The sequence below is a fragment of the Dendrobates tinctorius genome, unplaced genomic scaffold, assembly GCF_039654945.1.
Source record: "Dendrobates tinctorius isolate UK_male_01 unplaced genomic scaffold, ASM3965494v1 ptg000183l, whole genome shotgun sequence".
NCBI classification, from domain to species: domain Eukaryota; kingdom Metazoa; phylum Chordata; class Amphibia; order Anura; family Dendrobatidae; genus Dendrobates; species Dendrobates tinctorius.
This window is the reverse complement of record NW_027361850.1, coordinates 8,570,500-8,585,570: the sequence shown is the minus strand read 5'-3', so window position 1 is coordinate 8,585,570 and position 15,071 is coordinate 8,570,500. Positions and strand designations below refer to the sequence as shown.

Sequence of the window (15,071 nt, the reverse complement as noted above, 5' to 3'; positions counted from 1 at the left end):
AGGTATACACCGACCATAAAAAACCTGGTGTATATACAAATGGCCCAGCGGTTGAACTCTCGCCAAGCCAGGTGGTCACTTTTCTTATCCCGCTTCACCCTGCACTATCTGTCCGGTGAGAAGAATGTCCGGGCTGATGCTCTCTCTCGCTCGATGGTGTCAGCAGAGAAGGAGGAGGTTGAGCCTCGGCTAATCGTTCCCTCTGATAGTCTGGAGGACTGTGGCTCCGGTCGCTCTCGAGTCAGTGCCGCCGGGCAAAACCTTTGTCCCTCCCCACCTGCGGCCAGAGGTTCTCGCATGGGCTCACGCATCCAGGGTGGGTGGTCACTTTGGGGGACCACGGAACTCCTGGCGAGGACTTATTGGTGGCCGCACATGGCTCGGGACACAAAAGAATGCATTCAGGCATGCGTCTCCTGTGCTCGGAAAAGGTCCTCTATGCAGAGGCCAGCTGGGTTACTGTACCCCTTGCCGGTGGCAGACAGACCCTGGGAAATGGTCGGCATGGATTTTGTGGTCAGCCTGCCCAAATCCAGTGGCAGCACGGTCATCTGGGTGGTCACGGATCATTTTTCTAAAATGGTGCATCTGGTGCCATTCGCGCGGCTGCCTTATGCCCGTGGTCTCGCCATACTGTTCATAAATCACGTATTTCGTTTGCACGGTATGCCGGACAAGATAGTTAGTGACCGGGGTCCCCAGTTTGCGTCTCGGTTTTGAAGGGAGCTCTGCAGTCTGCTCAGCATTGAGCTAAATTTGTCCCCCGCCTATCACCCCGAAATGAATGGGTTGGTTGAGAGAGCTAACCAAACTCTGGTCACATACTTGCGACATTTTGTCTCGGATAGGAAGGATGACTGGGCATCCTTACTACCGTGGGCAGAATTTGCGCTGAACAACGCAGTAGCTGATTCCACCAGTCAGACCCCGTTCCTCCTTAATTACGGCCAGCATCCATGCGTCCCCGTCCCGATGCCAGTGTCTTCCACTGATTCCAGGGTGGCAGACTGGGCAATGGAGGCCTGCAACATTTGGAATCGCACTCGGGATACCATCCGGGCCTCTAAGGAGAGAATGAGGGCGTCCACCGGCACGCATCGGGGTCCCGCTCCGACTTTTGCCCCTGGCGACTTGGTGTGGCTCGCTGCCCGAAATATCAGGCTGCAGGCCAAGTCCACCAAGTTTGCGCCGCAGTACATTGGCCCCTTCAAGGTACTGGATCAGGTCAACCCTGTGGTCTATCGCCTGGCTCTTCCTCCCCACTTGGCCATTTCTGACACCTTTCACATGTCCCTCCTTAAGCCTGCCCACTTGTCCCGGTTTTCCGATTCATCTGCCATTTGGCAGGACATCCAACCTGTCTTCGGACGAGTTCGAGGTCAATGCCATTGTGGGATGCAGGGTGGTGCGTGGCAAAAAATTTTGTTTGGTGGACTGGGTCATGGTCCTGAGGCTCGGACCTGGGAGCCAGTGGAGAATGTCCACGCCCCGCTCCTTGTCACGGCATTTGAGCGCGAGGCTCAGTGGGGAGGGGGCCTTAGGAGGGGGGGTAATGTTAGGCGTTGGGTTCCATGTGCTGCACAGCAGGAATCCCCAGCCTTGCCATCGGCGGTCTCCCATTCCCCTTCAGCCACAGTGGAACCTGCTCAGCCGACTCCACGATCCCAGCGTTCTGCCCACACCAGCATTGTGGGTTTGGTTGCTGCTGCCACCTTGGGTCCAATTATGGCAATGCAGCCTGGCCAGCAGCAAAAGACTCCAGAGTCTAAGTCTCTCCTTCGGTCCACTGAGCATGCTCATGAGACGATCTCCCTTTGGGGATCGGGAGTCACATGCTCAGGTCCTTCTCCAGTTCTGATTGGTCCATCCGGAGGATCAAGGTGCTCCCGGAAGAGCACAGCTATAAAAGGTTCGCATGGCCGCCCCGCCATGCACTATGATAGACTTTGAGGCTATAGTACTTAGTGTATGTGTGATGATGGATGAATGAGCCTGGTAACTGACGCATTATAGTTCCCCCCTCCTTGGACATTCCGCATGAGTTAGGGTTAGGAATTAGAGTCAGCACAGCAGCTCTGACACCGCATAGCGCCGCAGTGTTCCTCATCGTTTTCCTTTAGCGTCTTGGGCGTCAGCCAGTACAGGCCTCCTGGACCACTGCTACCGCAGTGTCTGCCTACACGCCGTGCGCCTTAGAGGCGCTTTCCAGCTCAGTTGATAGGCTGGTTAGTGGCGTCCGTCAGGGCGGACATTGCACCCGTAACTCAGCGGTGGTTCACACTACTGGGACCTGTGACGTCAACAGGTTGCGGTTGTTCGCCGGCTGGTATGTGCTTTGTGAAGCAACAGGGTTCGTGTCTGCTAACACCGGGTCAGCGGTTATCCACCGGTGTCCGGCTTTCTTCTACAAGCCGCTCCCTCAGTGTTCAGCTGCAGGTAGTTACCTCTGCACGGTGGGCCCGGGCTGCGAACGCACCTCATATTATTTCTTCTTTATTTATTTGGTGCGTTCCGCCAGCCCGTAACACTATGATGCAATATGATGCACAGAGGCACTATGATGCAAAATATGATGCAATATGATCCACACAGGCACTATGATGCAATATGATGCACAGAGGCACTATGATGCAATATGATGTACACAGGCACCATGAGGCACAGACAGATTATGGCCATGCTTGGAGGTGCTAAATAATGTAAAAACAATGGGCTAGAGCCCAAGCCAGCTCACCATCTGCCACAGGTGCTCGGAACTCGGCTCAGACCAAACGTAGAGACAATAGAAGAATCAAAAGACTGACGTTCCAGCTCCATAAAATGTCTTGCTTTATTCTGAATATTTTTAAACAGTGAAAAGGCAGAAAAAATCCTCCATAATAAAGGAATGCACACAGAAGTGCTGGTAATAAGGGAACGCATTTCGATCACAGGTGAATCTTTATCACAGCTCATAAAGATAAAGATCCACCTGTGATCGAAACGTGTTGCCTAATTACCAGCACTTCTGTGTGCATTCCTCTATTATGGAGGATTTTTTCTGCCTTTTCACTATGTTTTAAAATATTCAGAATAAAACAAGAAATTTTATGGAGCTGGAAAGTCAATCTTTTGATTCTGCTAAACAAGAGACCAGGCCCACAGTTACATCCAAGACCGTAATCTCTCGAGTTCTGGACAAACCTCCACTCTGAATAGTACATCTCAATTGTCAGACTGACCCCACTCAAAGGAGCTAATTTACGAGCTCCAGCTGGAGGGCAGTCGTCATGGGGACAATGTGCTGTATTGTGTCCTCCTATGGATGGAGTAGTTAAGTTGCAAAGAAAAAGTGAAACACCTGTTTCCTGAACCAAAAAAATGGAAAACATGCTTGACAAAATCACTCTGAAGCCCAATCATAAGGCTCTGTGCGGACAAGAAATGCAACTAACTGAAGTCAAATCAAGAGAAGTAGCCTGGACATATGGCCTTACCATAGCCTAGAGGTCCAAGGCCTAGCTGTGTATATGTGAAAGCACACCTCAGCACATGAGGCTCTAGGCCAAGCTTTGGCACAATGGCATGAGACTAGTAACAGCCCAGAGGCCTAGGCCATCAACACAACATTCCACCATACATTCACCCGTGGCCTTGTGCGTCATCAGTATGTGACTTCTGGTGCGCGCTATACCGGCCTATAACTTCCAGCGCACGCGCCCCTTCAGCGTTCTCTGGACTGCGCGTATGCCCCGAGGACTACTACCGGCGTACTGCTGCTGGATGCCGCATACAGCTGGGGCTGGCTCAGCCCGAGGAGCTTCGGAGAGCAGGAGGGAGGGTCAGTGGAACTCCTGCACGCCGCTCCACGGACACCGCTCCTGTGTCCACTTTACACCGCTCAGGGAGGGCAGACCTTCAGCCCCCGTGGTGCCAGCGCAGCTCTTTGGACTTTCTCCCACTTCATCCCACACCAGTGTACTCTTGGGCTGTAAGTTCTGGCACAGAATCTTCCCCCACACTCGCTCAGGGAGATGAGGATGCCTGGCTACCAAAACTCCATCCTTCCCAGGCATCCTCATCTACCGACTTCACCCTGCACTGATGTGCCCCCGGGCCGCGTGGCCTGACATAATTCGTTCCCACGCTTCGCTCAGGGAGGGAACGAAAATACATGGCCTCCGAGGCGATACTGGCACCTGGTGACAGATGTAGCAGACCTCTGCCTGCCAAACCCATCTGCCCCAGGCCCAGGCATCCTCTTCTATGTTCCAAGAATTAATCTTTAGGATACCCCAACAAGGACTGGACACCAAATGAGGCGGAGAGAGGAGCCACCCTTTTTATCTTGAAGGTTTCCTGTCCTGGTAGGGCAGATCCAGTCTCTCAGTGTGCTGTCATGGGTGACTGAAAAACTTACATTTAGACTTGTTATCTTGTGCAATTACTGTTGAGCATGTGAAAATAAATTATCTATGGCTGCAATTTTTTTTTATAAACCCCCTGAATTTAAGCATATCTGTCACCATATTATACAATACAAACTGCATACATTATTAAATGGATCACTTAGACCTGATATACTTACTTTGCAGTTCCATACTAAAACTGCTGTACATATATATATATATTTTTTTATTTAAACTTGTTTTTAACCCAGGGGACTGGTTATGCTTTTGGACTGAGGATGTGTGAGCCGAGCTCCTAATATCCTTTATAATATCCTGCGAGAGATCCAGTGTTTTGTGTTCCTAAAGCACTCCTTAAAAGGACTTGAGTGTGTGGGTCTGTGCTGGCGCTGTGGAAAGTCTGGTGATCTCCTGAAAATGCCATTGATGAGATCTTGGGCCTCTTTGACGGAGGCATGTGGTGGAAGTGCCGCCAGCCATTTTCACACCCTGCCGCAATGCTGTGTGGCGGGTGAAGGTGAGCCAGGAGTGGGCCGGGCAGCAGAATACATACCAACAATTGCGGGGGGTACTGCTACAGTTAAGAGGTCTTCAGATGGCTGTCTGATCAAAGTCAGGAGCCTTGGATCCCATTGACGTTGAGCAGGAAAAAGTGTGTGGCTGGCCTGTGTCATAGTGTCACCGACTACTCGTGCCTGTAGCTGGCGTCGATAAACATGTAAGAATATATCGGAAGTGCTGGATGACCCTGGGGGTCTGCTGGTATCTGGGTCCTGGTTTACTGGGGAGACATGACGCACAGCAAAAAACTGGGGGAAAGGAAGATGGCGATCAGCAGATGATCTCCCAAGATAGTGCCCGCGCATCCTATGGTAAGAGGCAAAAGGGACTCTGGGGATGATGTAGCAGCCAGGCTGGAGCAGTATGCCCATAAAGCACATACTAATGTACAATGGTGCTATGTAAATAAATATTATTATTATTATTATTATTATTAATACAACCCCCAATAGCCAGAAGTCGAGAACAAACCTTCAAGGGTATCTGAGAATGTCCCCAATGGGTTCCAGACATTCAGTTTTAATACAAGAGGAGGACGATGATTGATTTCCTGAAAGGGCTTTTTCCACACTAAGCCCCCCATGGGATGCCATGAAGGTTTTTTTGAGAGGGGCAATAATGAGATAAAATAATAAAAGGATAATTTCCAGAAAAAGAGGTTGGAATTGCAGGACAAGGTATGATTGACAAAAATGGCATACATCCAAAATAAATGCCTTGAAAACTCAATGAGATGAAAGGACATCCAAAAACATTTAAAGGCATATTCTCTAGAACAAGCTTGAGAATAAGCTAATGTTTATGAAGAAACAGTATTATGAGAAAGGAGAAACTACTGGCCGATTGTTAGCTAGTTTGGCGCAGACACAGAGAGAGAATGACTATTTATAAACTAAGCAGTGCGGAAGGAAAGGTCAGTACCCAAATCCCCAAAATATTGCAGATTCTGCAAAGATTCTATTTTAGGCTTCTCTGAATATTTGATAGGGACTGGCCTCACTTCTCAAAAGGCTAAACATGGTGATAATCTAGATTTGCAGATTTCAGTGGAAGAACTTCAACAACCAGTGGGGGTCAATGCCAAATGAGAAGGCCCCCGGATCAGATGAATAGAAATCTCTAAACTCGTCGAGGGGGAAATTACTATAGCAATATTTGGAAATGATTAATAATGAATTTCAGTATGGGGATCTTCCAAAATCTTTATGTGAAGTGCTGATTCTGGTTCTACCTAAAGAGGGCAAAGATAAGGAATTACTGGACTCCTATAGACCACTCTCCTTGCAGACCATCAGATGTCAAGATCTTGGCTAAAACTTTTGCAAAAAAACCCCCCAAAAAAACAACTAAATAATGCCATAACCTCAGTAATACATTCTGCTCTCACTGGCTTTATGTCCTCGAAGTCTACAGCAATTAATCTAAACAGGTTATTCCTAAATATACAAGTCTCACACAGACCCAAGATAGAAAGCTATTCTTTCTTTAGCTGCCACGAATACCTTTGATAACGTCGAGTGAGGTTATCTGTGTATGGTGTTAGCAGAGATGGGCTTTGGTACTAGCTTCATTCAATGGATAAAGTTACTTTATAGGGCCCCAGTGGCTAGAATAAGGGCTAATGGAAATATTTCTGATACCTTGGAGCTGCACAGGGCAACTAGACAGGGATGTCCTCTGTCACCACTACTTAGCCTGCATTATCAGCAGGAAGCACAATGGGATAGAGGGCTTTAAATATGAGTATAAGGAAGAAAAGATAGCCCTTTATGCTGATGACAAACTTTTGTTTGTTAATAATTTTAATACTTGACTCACCGGCAATATGGAAATTATAGAGATTTGGATTATTCTCGAGTCTGAATATTAACTGGTCAAAGTCCGCTATACTCCCCTTGGACAATAAGGACACCACGGCTCTTAAAAATGCTTCAAATATTCCAGTAATTTGAGAATATAATTTTTTTTTTCTCTTCTTCAAGAAAAGTGCAGTATTAGATTCCATTACATTTTGATCCTATAGTGATTAAGATGAACAGTGTGATACATTCTTCACAACTTCTTAGTGTGGTTTCCCAAATAATGGTTTTGCAGACTGCACAACATCTTCAGGGACTTGTTATGGAAAAGGGGTATTCCCAGAATTAACTTGAGTGGCTGTACTTTTTGGCCTCACAATTGCAGCAACTTAAGCTGCTTCAGGGCTCCCTCAGTCTCTATATTACAGAAACATACAAGAAGACTTCCAGTTTTGAGTTATTACCTCATAAAGGGACAGTGGTCAGAATTGTAAAAATTGGCCCGGTCATTAACGTGCAAACCACCCTTGGGAGTAAAGGGGTTAATACCTTACAGGCTGGTACAGAGAAGAAAAAAGGGCAATGAAGTTTGCTATCTCATGAATTTGGCGAGTGCCTACTGACCACGTCAACTACTTCTGTATGGTGGATCCACCCAAACGTCGAACCGGCATCCTAAGGCCTCTTTCACACTTCAGTTTTTTTGCATCAGTTCAAATCCGCCAAAAAGTCAGAGAAGCGGATCCGTTCTCAACTGATGTGAACGGATGGCACAGGATCCGTTTTCAGACGGATCCTGAAAATGAGGAAATTTAAAGGAACTGCTGGGAGAGAGAGGGGGAGAGAGAGGGGGAGAGGGAGAGAGAGAGTGTGAGTTTTTTTGTCCGGCACCCAGAAAGAATTTCGGGTTAAATGAGTGTCTGGAGGATCCGCCAGAGAAAAAAACGTTGCAAGCTCCGTTTTGAAATCTTTGAGGATGGTGACGGAGAGCAACTTTTGGCGGATCCTCAAAAAAAACGGATGGAACGGACAGCAATCCGTCACAATCCGCCATTAATGCAAGTCAATGGGGGAAAAAAACGGATCCTCAAAAGAAAATTGAGGATCCGTTTTTTTCAAAACCTGGCGGATTGTGACTGATTGTAAAAAACTGAAGTGTGAAAGAGGCCTAACACCTATCCAGACATTCCTTCCTCAATTGCTCCAGTTTCACACTTCCCACGAGCTGCCCGTACCCATTCCTCCAGGTGGAGTTCAGCCATCTTCAGGAGAATGTAGGCAGTCTGAGAGTGAGGAAGACAATGCAGATCCAGAATACAGTTTCAAAAAAGAAAGAACACCTTACTATCCTAATCAAAAAAACCTTATCGATCTCATCAGAGACCTCGGTCCCACCAAGTCAAATGAAGAGCTTCTTACGTCCAGGCTCAAACAGTGGAACTAGTTAGACGAAAGTGTCAAAGTAGCTGATCAGAGAAAGAGACATCAAACGTTTGCCATATTTTTCAGTCAGCAAGATGGACTATGCTTCTGCAACAATGTGGCGGGTCTATTCGAAGCTACAGGAATCACGTGCAACTGGAGCGAGTAGCACCTATTCATAGATAGTTCATCCAGGAGCCTCAAAGCCATGCTGCTGCATAATGGTAACAAGTACCCATCTCTACCTGTGGCGCACTCGGTTCACCTTAAAGAGGACTACACCAGTGTCAAGCTGCTGTTATGTGTCTTGAAGTATGAGGATTATGGCTGGGACGTTATTGGAGACTTCAAAATGGTGACATTTCTAATGGGCCGCCAAGACGGTTTTACAAAGTATCCTTGTTTTCTTTGCCCTTGGGACAGCTGGGACACCAATCAGCACTATCACAGGCGGGACTGGCCACAGAGGACTGAGTTTTCTGTGGGAAATAATAACATGAAGTGGGATCCATTGTGGACCCATGGAAAGTGCTGATGCCACCCCTGCACATCAAGTTAGGCCTGATTGAACAGTTTGTCACAGCTCTCGACAGAGAATCGGGAGCCTTCAAGTACCTACAAGATCTCTTTCCTAAGCTTTCTGAGGCAAAGGTAAAAGCTGGTATCTTTGTCCGACCACAAATCAAGCAGTTTCTAGAGAACGAAGAATTCATAAAGAAGCTGACTAGAAAAGAGAACGCAGCTTGGAGCAGCTTTGCTATAGTGGTGCATGTTTTTTTTTCCTGGGAAATCACAAGGATGAGAGATATGTGAAACTGGTTCAGACTCTGATAAAGAACTTTGGAAAAATGGGATGTAGGTGGTCTCTCAAAGTACACATCTTAGATGCTCATCTTGACAAATTCAAGGAAAACATCAGGGCTTACTCAGAAGAGCAAGGCGAGCGCTTTCATCAGGATATAAAGGACTTTGAACAACGCTATCAAGGACAGTATAACGAGAACATGATGGGAGACTATATTTGGGGGTTGATTCATGTTAGTTGCATTGGCCAAAGAACTATTTGCTATTAAATTGCGTACTAGTGGGGATGCTGCGGGTTTTGTCTAACATTTTGTGGAGGAAAAGGTCACGTTATGTATGCAGACGATCTTCTATTTCTCGGTGATACGAAGGATTCATTAATAAATGCTATATCTATGATTAATGAGCCACATTTCAGGATTGCGTATTAACTGGGAAAAATCTATCCTCATGTAGGTAGATGATTTTTCTCAGATGTCTAGGGTGGAACAGACACGGTTGACAGTGGGGAAAGTTTAAATATCTGGGTATCCAGATCTCCGCTAATGTAAATTCTTTAATAACCCTGAATCCGAACTCCTTATACACTCAATTTCAGAAAATGATCAATACTTCGTGCAAGTGACCTCTGTTGTGGGCGCACAAAGAGTCAAAATGGTTTTGATGCCGCAATTGTGTGTAGTTCATAACACTCCAATATGGCTCCACTTGAAATACTACTTCAAATTCCAAGCTACGTTTTGTGAGTTGATATGGAAAAAGAGTATAGCCAGGATCAAATATGATAGGTTACAAAGGGGGGAAAGAGGAGGGGGATCTGGCTGCCCCTAATCCGTGGCTGTACTTTTTGGCCTCACAATTGCAGCAACTTAAGCTGCTTCAGGGCTCCCTCAGTCTCTATATTACAGAAACATACAAGAAGACTTCCAGTTTTGCCCTTCCTTGAGGTGGAACAAACTCCCAACAATGGTCCTCATGATTCAAACTTTGGAAAAAAATAAATGACTGCAGTTGTTAAGATTGGAGGGATTTAGCCCCTGCTCAAGTACAGTCCAATGGGATTTTTGATAGCTAACTTAGAGATATGTTTCCACTTCCTAATAAATACTTTTATCAGTATCTGCAATTGTGTCATGCTTGGTTTGCACAAGAAGCTTTCTCCTCTCAGAACCAATGATCTCTTGGTGTTCTCTGTGGTCTCTAATCAAAGTTCTATAGCAGGGGCCATCTCTACACTATACAAAATACTCCTTTCTCAAGTCATATCCAAAGACCCGCAAAAAATTAAAAAGATAAGTGGGAACAGGATATTGGGATAATTGAAGCTGCTGAGTATGAGGATACTGTTTCGCCTGTCCCGCAGATGTCCACTAATGAGACCCATAGCCTATCACAGTTGTCTTTACTGCACTGGGTTTATAGAACTTCCACATTTCTGCATAGAATAGGGGTGTGACCGGATGACTTGAACCTAAGTTGTGGGGTGGTTCCAATGGATATTATGCACAAGTTCTGGGCATGTGGTGCAATTTGGAATTTCTGGAGCCAATGATTCCTAAACAACCTGTAGTATGCTTTCTGGGTTCTGCCAATTTTTTTTTACTGTATTGATGGTCTGTCTTATGTATGGTGTGACTGTATAATGTCCAGGGATGGGAAAGGTGGTTGTAAGGTGGAGGGGCTTTGGTTTGAATTGTTGTATTATTAAAAACAAAATAATAATAAAAAGTTATCTGGTTAAAAAAAAAAAGAAAAAAAGATAGATGGGTGAAAGATGTGGGAAACATTCCAATGGAGGAGTGGGAGGACGTCCTTGATTTGACAGGGAAGGTCTCAACCAATACGTTCCAAAGGAGGTCTCTATTTTTGGTACACAGAGTCTACAGAACCCCTAAAGCACCATTTAGGATGGGCCTTAGAAGTGACGATGAATGCTTGAGATACAGGGGGAAGAACAGGACGTAACGCATATGTTTTGGTCGTGCCCTAAACTGGCTGACTTATGGGAAAACATTGGAAAGTTAGTCATGAAAGCCTGGAGATGAAGGGGGAGAAGATGTCCAGACGGAACCAGTAATCCTAAGTAGGCAAGACACTTGCAAGAATGAAAAAGTGACAAAATACCTTTTATTAAATCATTTAGGTGCACAATATTTTTTTGTTTGTGCAGCTAGATTATTAAATAGTACTAGCTGAAGAGCCCGGCGCTGCCCGGGCATAGTAACTAACTGTGGTTAGTTATAACAAATTATAATTATCCTCCATCCCATAGTCCCGTGCCCATATACCCATCATACATATCCACGATCCCTTAGGCCCGTGCCCATATACCCATCATACATATTCGCCATCCCATAGTCGAGTGCCCATATACCCATTACACATCCTTCATCTCATAGTCCCATGCCCATATACCCATCATACATATCCTCCATCCCATAGTCGAGTGCCCATATACCCATCACACATCCTCCATCCTATAGTCCCATGCCCATATACCCATCATACATATTCGCCATCCCATAGTCAAGTGCCCATATACCCATCACACATCCTTCATCTCAGTCTCATGCCCATATACCCATCATACATATCCTCTATCCCATAGTCAACCATTATGACATCATAATGAGCGGCGGGGCTTGCAACCTATGATGACATCAGCGTTGCCATGGCAACCATTATGACATCATAATGAGGGGCAGGGCTTGATACACACACTTTTTCCCCATTATGTAGATAGGGGCAAAATTGTTTGGTGAATTGGAACGCGTGGGGTTAAAATTTCGCCTCACAACATAGCCTAGGACACTCTCGGGGTCCAGACGTGTGACTGTGCCAAATTTTGTGGCTGTAGCTGCGACGGTGCGGATGCCAATCCCGGACATACACACACACACATACATACATACCCACCCACATTGAGCTTTATATTAAATAGTATTTTGTCAATTTTCATTCTTGCAAGTGTTTTGCCTACTTGGGATTACTGGTGCGGTGTGTACACTTCTTATTCCCCCTTCCTCTACAGTCTTTGTTATTGGTGTATGGCACAGAACGCTCTAGTTCTTTAAGTCATGGAAGTCTAAGGTCAAAAAATCTTACTTAAAAGGGGTTGTCCACTACTAGGACAACCCTTTCTTGATAAAAATGTTCGGCCCCCATAAAATAATGATACCAATACTCACCTCCTGAGCTGTTGCCGTTCCCGGGGCTCGTGTGGTGTTGAGACACGCGATGCCTGCGCCCATTCAGCGCTGGCGTCACTGTCCCCACCTACGGACAAATTAAACATTTAGAGGAAGTCCGGGCTTGTGGCTGCTCTCTCACGTCCTCTTCCTGCTCAATTTGACAAGAGGTGAAGACTGTAACGCCAACACTGATTGGGCGCCGGCGTCATCTGTCACAACAGCAGCATGGGAACCCTGGGAAGAGTGAGTGCCGACACCAAGGGAACGGCGCTTACAAGGGAGATTAGTATAAGCTTTATTATTTTATTGGGGCTAAGCAAAAGGTGTGAGAAGAAGTTGTCCCCAAGTAGTGGACAACTATGTATTTTGAGCCTTGTTGGAGAGGAGATAGGCCAGAATCCAATTCAGTTGGCCATTAACAAAATACTGTATCGCTAGGAAAGCCATAGCCAAATACTGGTTAGCAAACGATCCTCCTTTGATAGATGAAATTATAGGATATTGATAGAAAAAAGTTGTATGGTAACAGGGGAACAACAGCTAAATTTGGTAAACAATGGGGCAATTGGATTAGGTGCTCTAGGGCAGGGTTCCCCAACTCCAGTCCTCAAGGCCCACCAACAGATCATGTTTTCAGGATTTCCTTTGTATTGCACAGGTGAAGCAATTATCACATGAGCAATACTAAGGAAATCCTGAAAACATGATCTGTTGGTGGGCCTTGAGGACTGGAGTTGGGGAACCCTGCTCTAGGGTGGTCTCTGAAGTGTTGGTGAAAGATGGGTTGTTTAATATTATCATAAGAAAAACAGGGTTAATAATGGGGTGAACATCAGAAAAGGGGGAAAAAGGATATATTGCCTTCATATAAGGACTGTTTTCTGTATGGAAAATACAACTATTTGTTTGTTTTATATACAGTTGTGCTCAAAAGTTTTCATACCCGGCAGAATTTTTGCTTTCTTGGCTTTTTTTTTTTTTTTCAGAGAATATGAATGAGAACACCAAAACTTTTTCTCCACTCATGGTTAGTGGTTGGGTGAAGCCATTTATTGTCAAACTACTGTGCTTTCCCTTTTTAAATCATGACAACCCAAAACATCCAAATGACCCTGGAGCTGTTCTATGTGTTATGGTCTACGGGTGATTAAATAAAGTATTGCCACACTGTTCTACCCTTACCCTGTGTTTTCACGGTAGTATTTTCATAGAGGAAGTCATAGTTTTTCTTAAAGAAGTACTCATATCAAAATTTGTGCTATATTATATAGCACTGGGTACTTACAATTGTTCATTTTGCCCTTCTACCCAGCTAATTCTTCTCTTTTCCATTAGGTCTATCACATCACATGATTAAAAATACACAGTGTTAAGTAATATGTTGATTGCAATATATTAAGATAAACTTTGATAGGAGTGCTTCTTTAAATCTGCTTAAGTTCAAGGAATAATGCCACATAATACAGTCCTAAGGACTGCCACAGGAGGCACTAAAAGGGACCGTATTTACCTACAATATAGAGGATACACAGTAGATAAGAGTTGGGGATATAGTCAGTATACTTTTGTCAGGCATGTTTTGCCGTGCATACCTTTTGCTAAGATCTGATGGATGCTGCCAGTTCTGGTGCTCCCGACTGATTTGCTTCAATAATGAGGCCAGCTCAATAGAAGGATCTGTACAAAAGATGCAAAGCAAGTCAAACGCAATCAACCTTAAACTTTGAAATCCAGTATGTTAAATGCATACGCACAAATGTGTATACTTCCCCTTATCACACAATAACACGTCTAAGATGCAATTTTTCTTTAGATAACAGATGAACTGTAAATTGCTACACTAAAAACTCCTTCTGTAAATTCAATTTATAATTTAATGGGAAGTTTATTATAAATTAATATCTACATCAATTGTATCGATATATGTATGTATGTTACATATAAACAAAATGGGAGAGAAAATTCGGCGCTTCCCTCTTCCGGTGGGGATCCCAAACAAACGCAAGATGTAAACATACCTCCGGGTAATGTTCAGATTAGTGATGATGACACTCTTTTGCTTTTGGAATCAAATTTATTTAAAAATCCATAAAAGGAAATGTTTTTTCATGCTGGTTACAGATTAAAATAGCATGACAAACCTTGAAAAGTAATTAAAAACAACGCATTTCTGCTCTAAATGCCTTCCTCACGTGTATATAACAAAATGACCTGTGTGGAGTTTTATAGAGACATCCCTATCAGTTGTGGGTGCGGTTTCAACACTGAAAGCTTGTGGGTGTTTCTCCTTTCTTGAAATTAAAACACGCAAGTTCAAATGGCCACATTTTGGCCATTGGAAAGGACATCCAATAAACTCTACTATAAAAATACACATACAAATTTAACTTGCAGAGAAAGAACTCTTTAGAGGCTTCTTCATTCTTTATGTGTACCCTGTGTGTCAAACAAATTGTACTGAAATCCTCTTAAATTTTGATTCAACCTAGCCCCTTTTCAGCATGGTTAGGAAAATCCTGGCCAGAGACACAAAAAGCAATTAACCATAATCTTTAAAGAATCCCTCCCATTAAACGTTGTATGTCCGTCACCTGTGTAAATGCGTTAATATATGCACCGATCACTGTCTTCCCTGGTTTCCAGCACCGCTCCTCTTCTCACTCGCGTGACAGTGAATCCGTCTGTTCAGATCATACTGCCATCTACAGTGAGCCAGACGTTGCCCTACAATGTAAATCTCTGCAGCCTCAATCTGAAGTTCCATAGATTTACATTGTAGAAGTGACTTCTGGCTCACATGTAAAACCTGATGTAGTCAGAATTGCAGTCATGTACACGAAAAGAGGACCACAGCAACGTTAGATACCGTGAAAAACAGCGATCGGCGAGTATATCAACAAACTTAC

At 44.7% G+C, this 15,071-nt stretch overlaps 1 protein-coding gene across 6 annotated transcripts in view; it reads right to left on the bottom strand.

Annotated features, from left to right (window-relative positions):
* The window catches only part of S100PBP (S100P binding protein), an 84,692-nt gene that overhangs the window by 10,333 nt on the left and 59,288 nt on the right, over window positions 1-15,071 (bottom strand). For all 6 annotated transcript variants that reach the window (XR_012221466.1, XR_012221465.1, XM_073552009.1 and 3 more), the window contains one exon: window positions 13,758-13,842. Coding sequence is in view for 4 of the 6 variants with exons in the window: in XM_073552009.1 (XP_073408110.1) it covers window positions 13,758-13,842 (85 nt within the window). In the remaining 2 variants the exon portion in view is untranslated. The remainder of the gene's footprint in view (window positions 1-13,757; window positions 13,843-15,071) is intronic.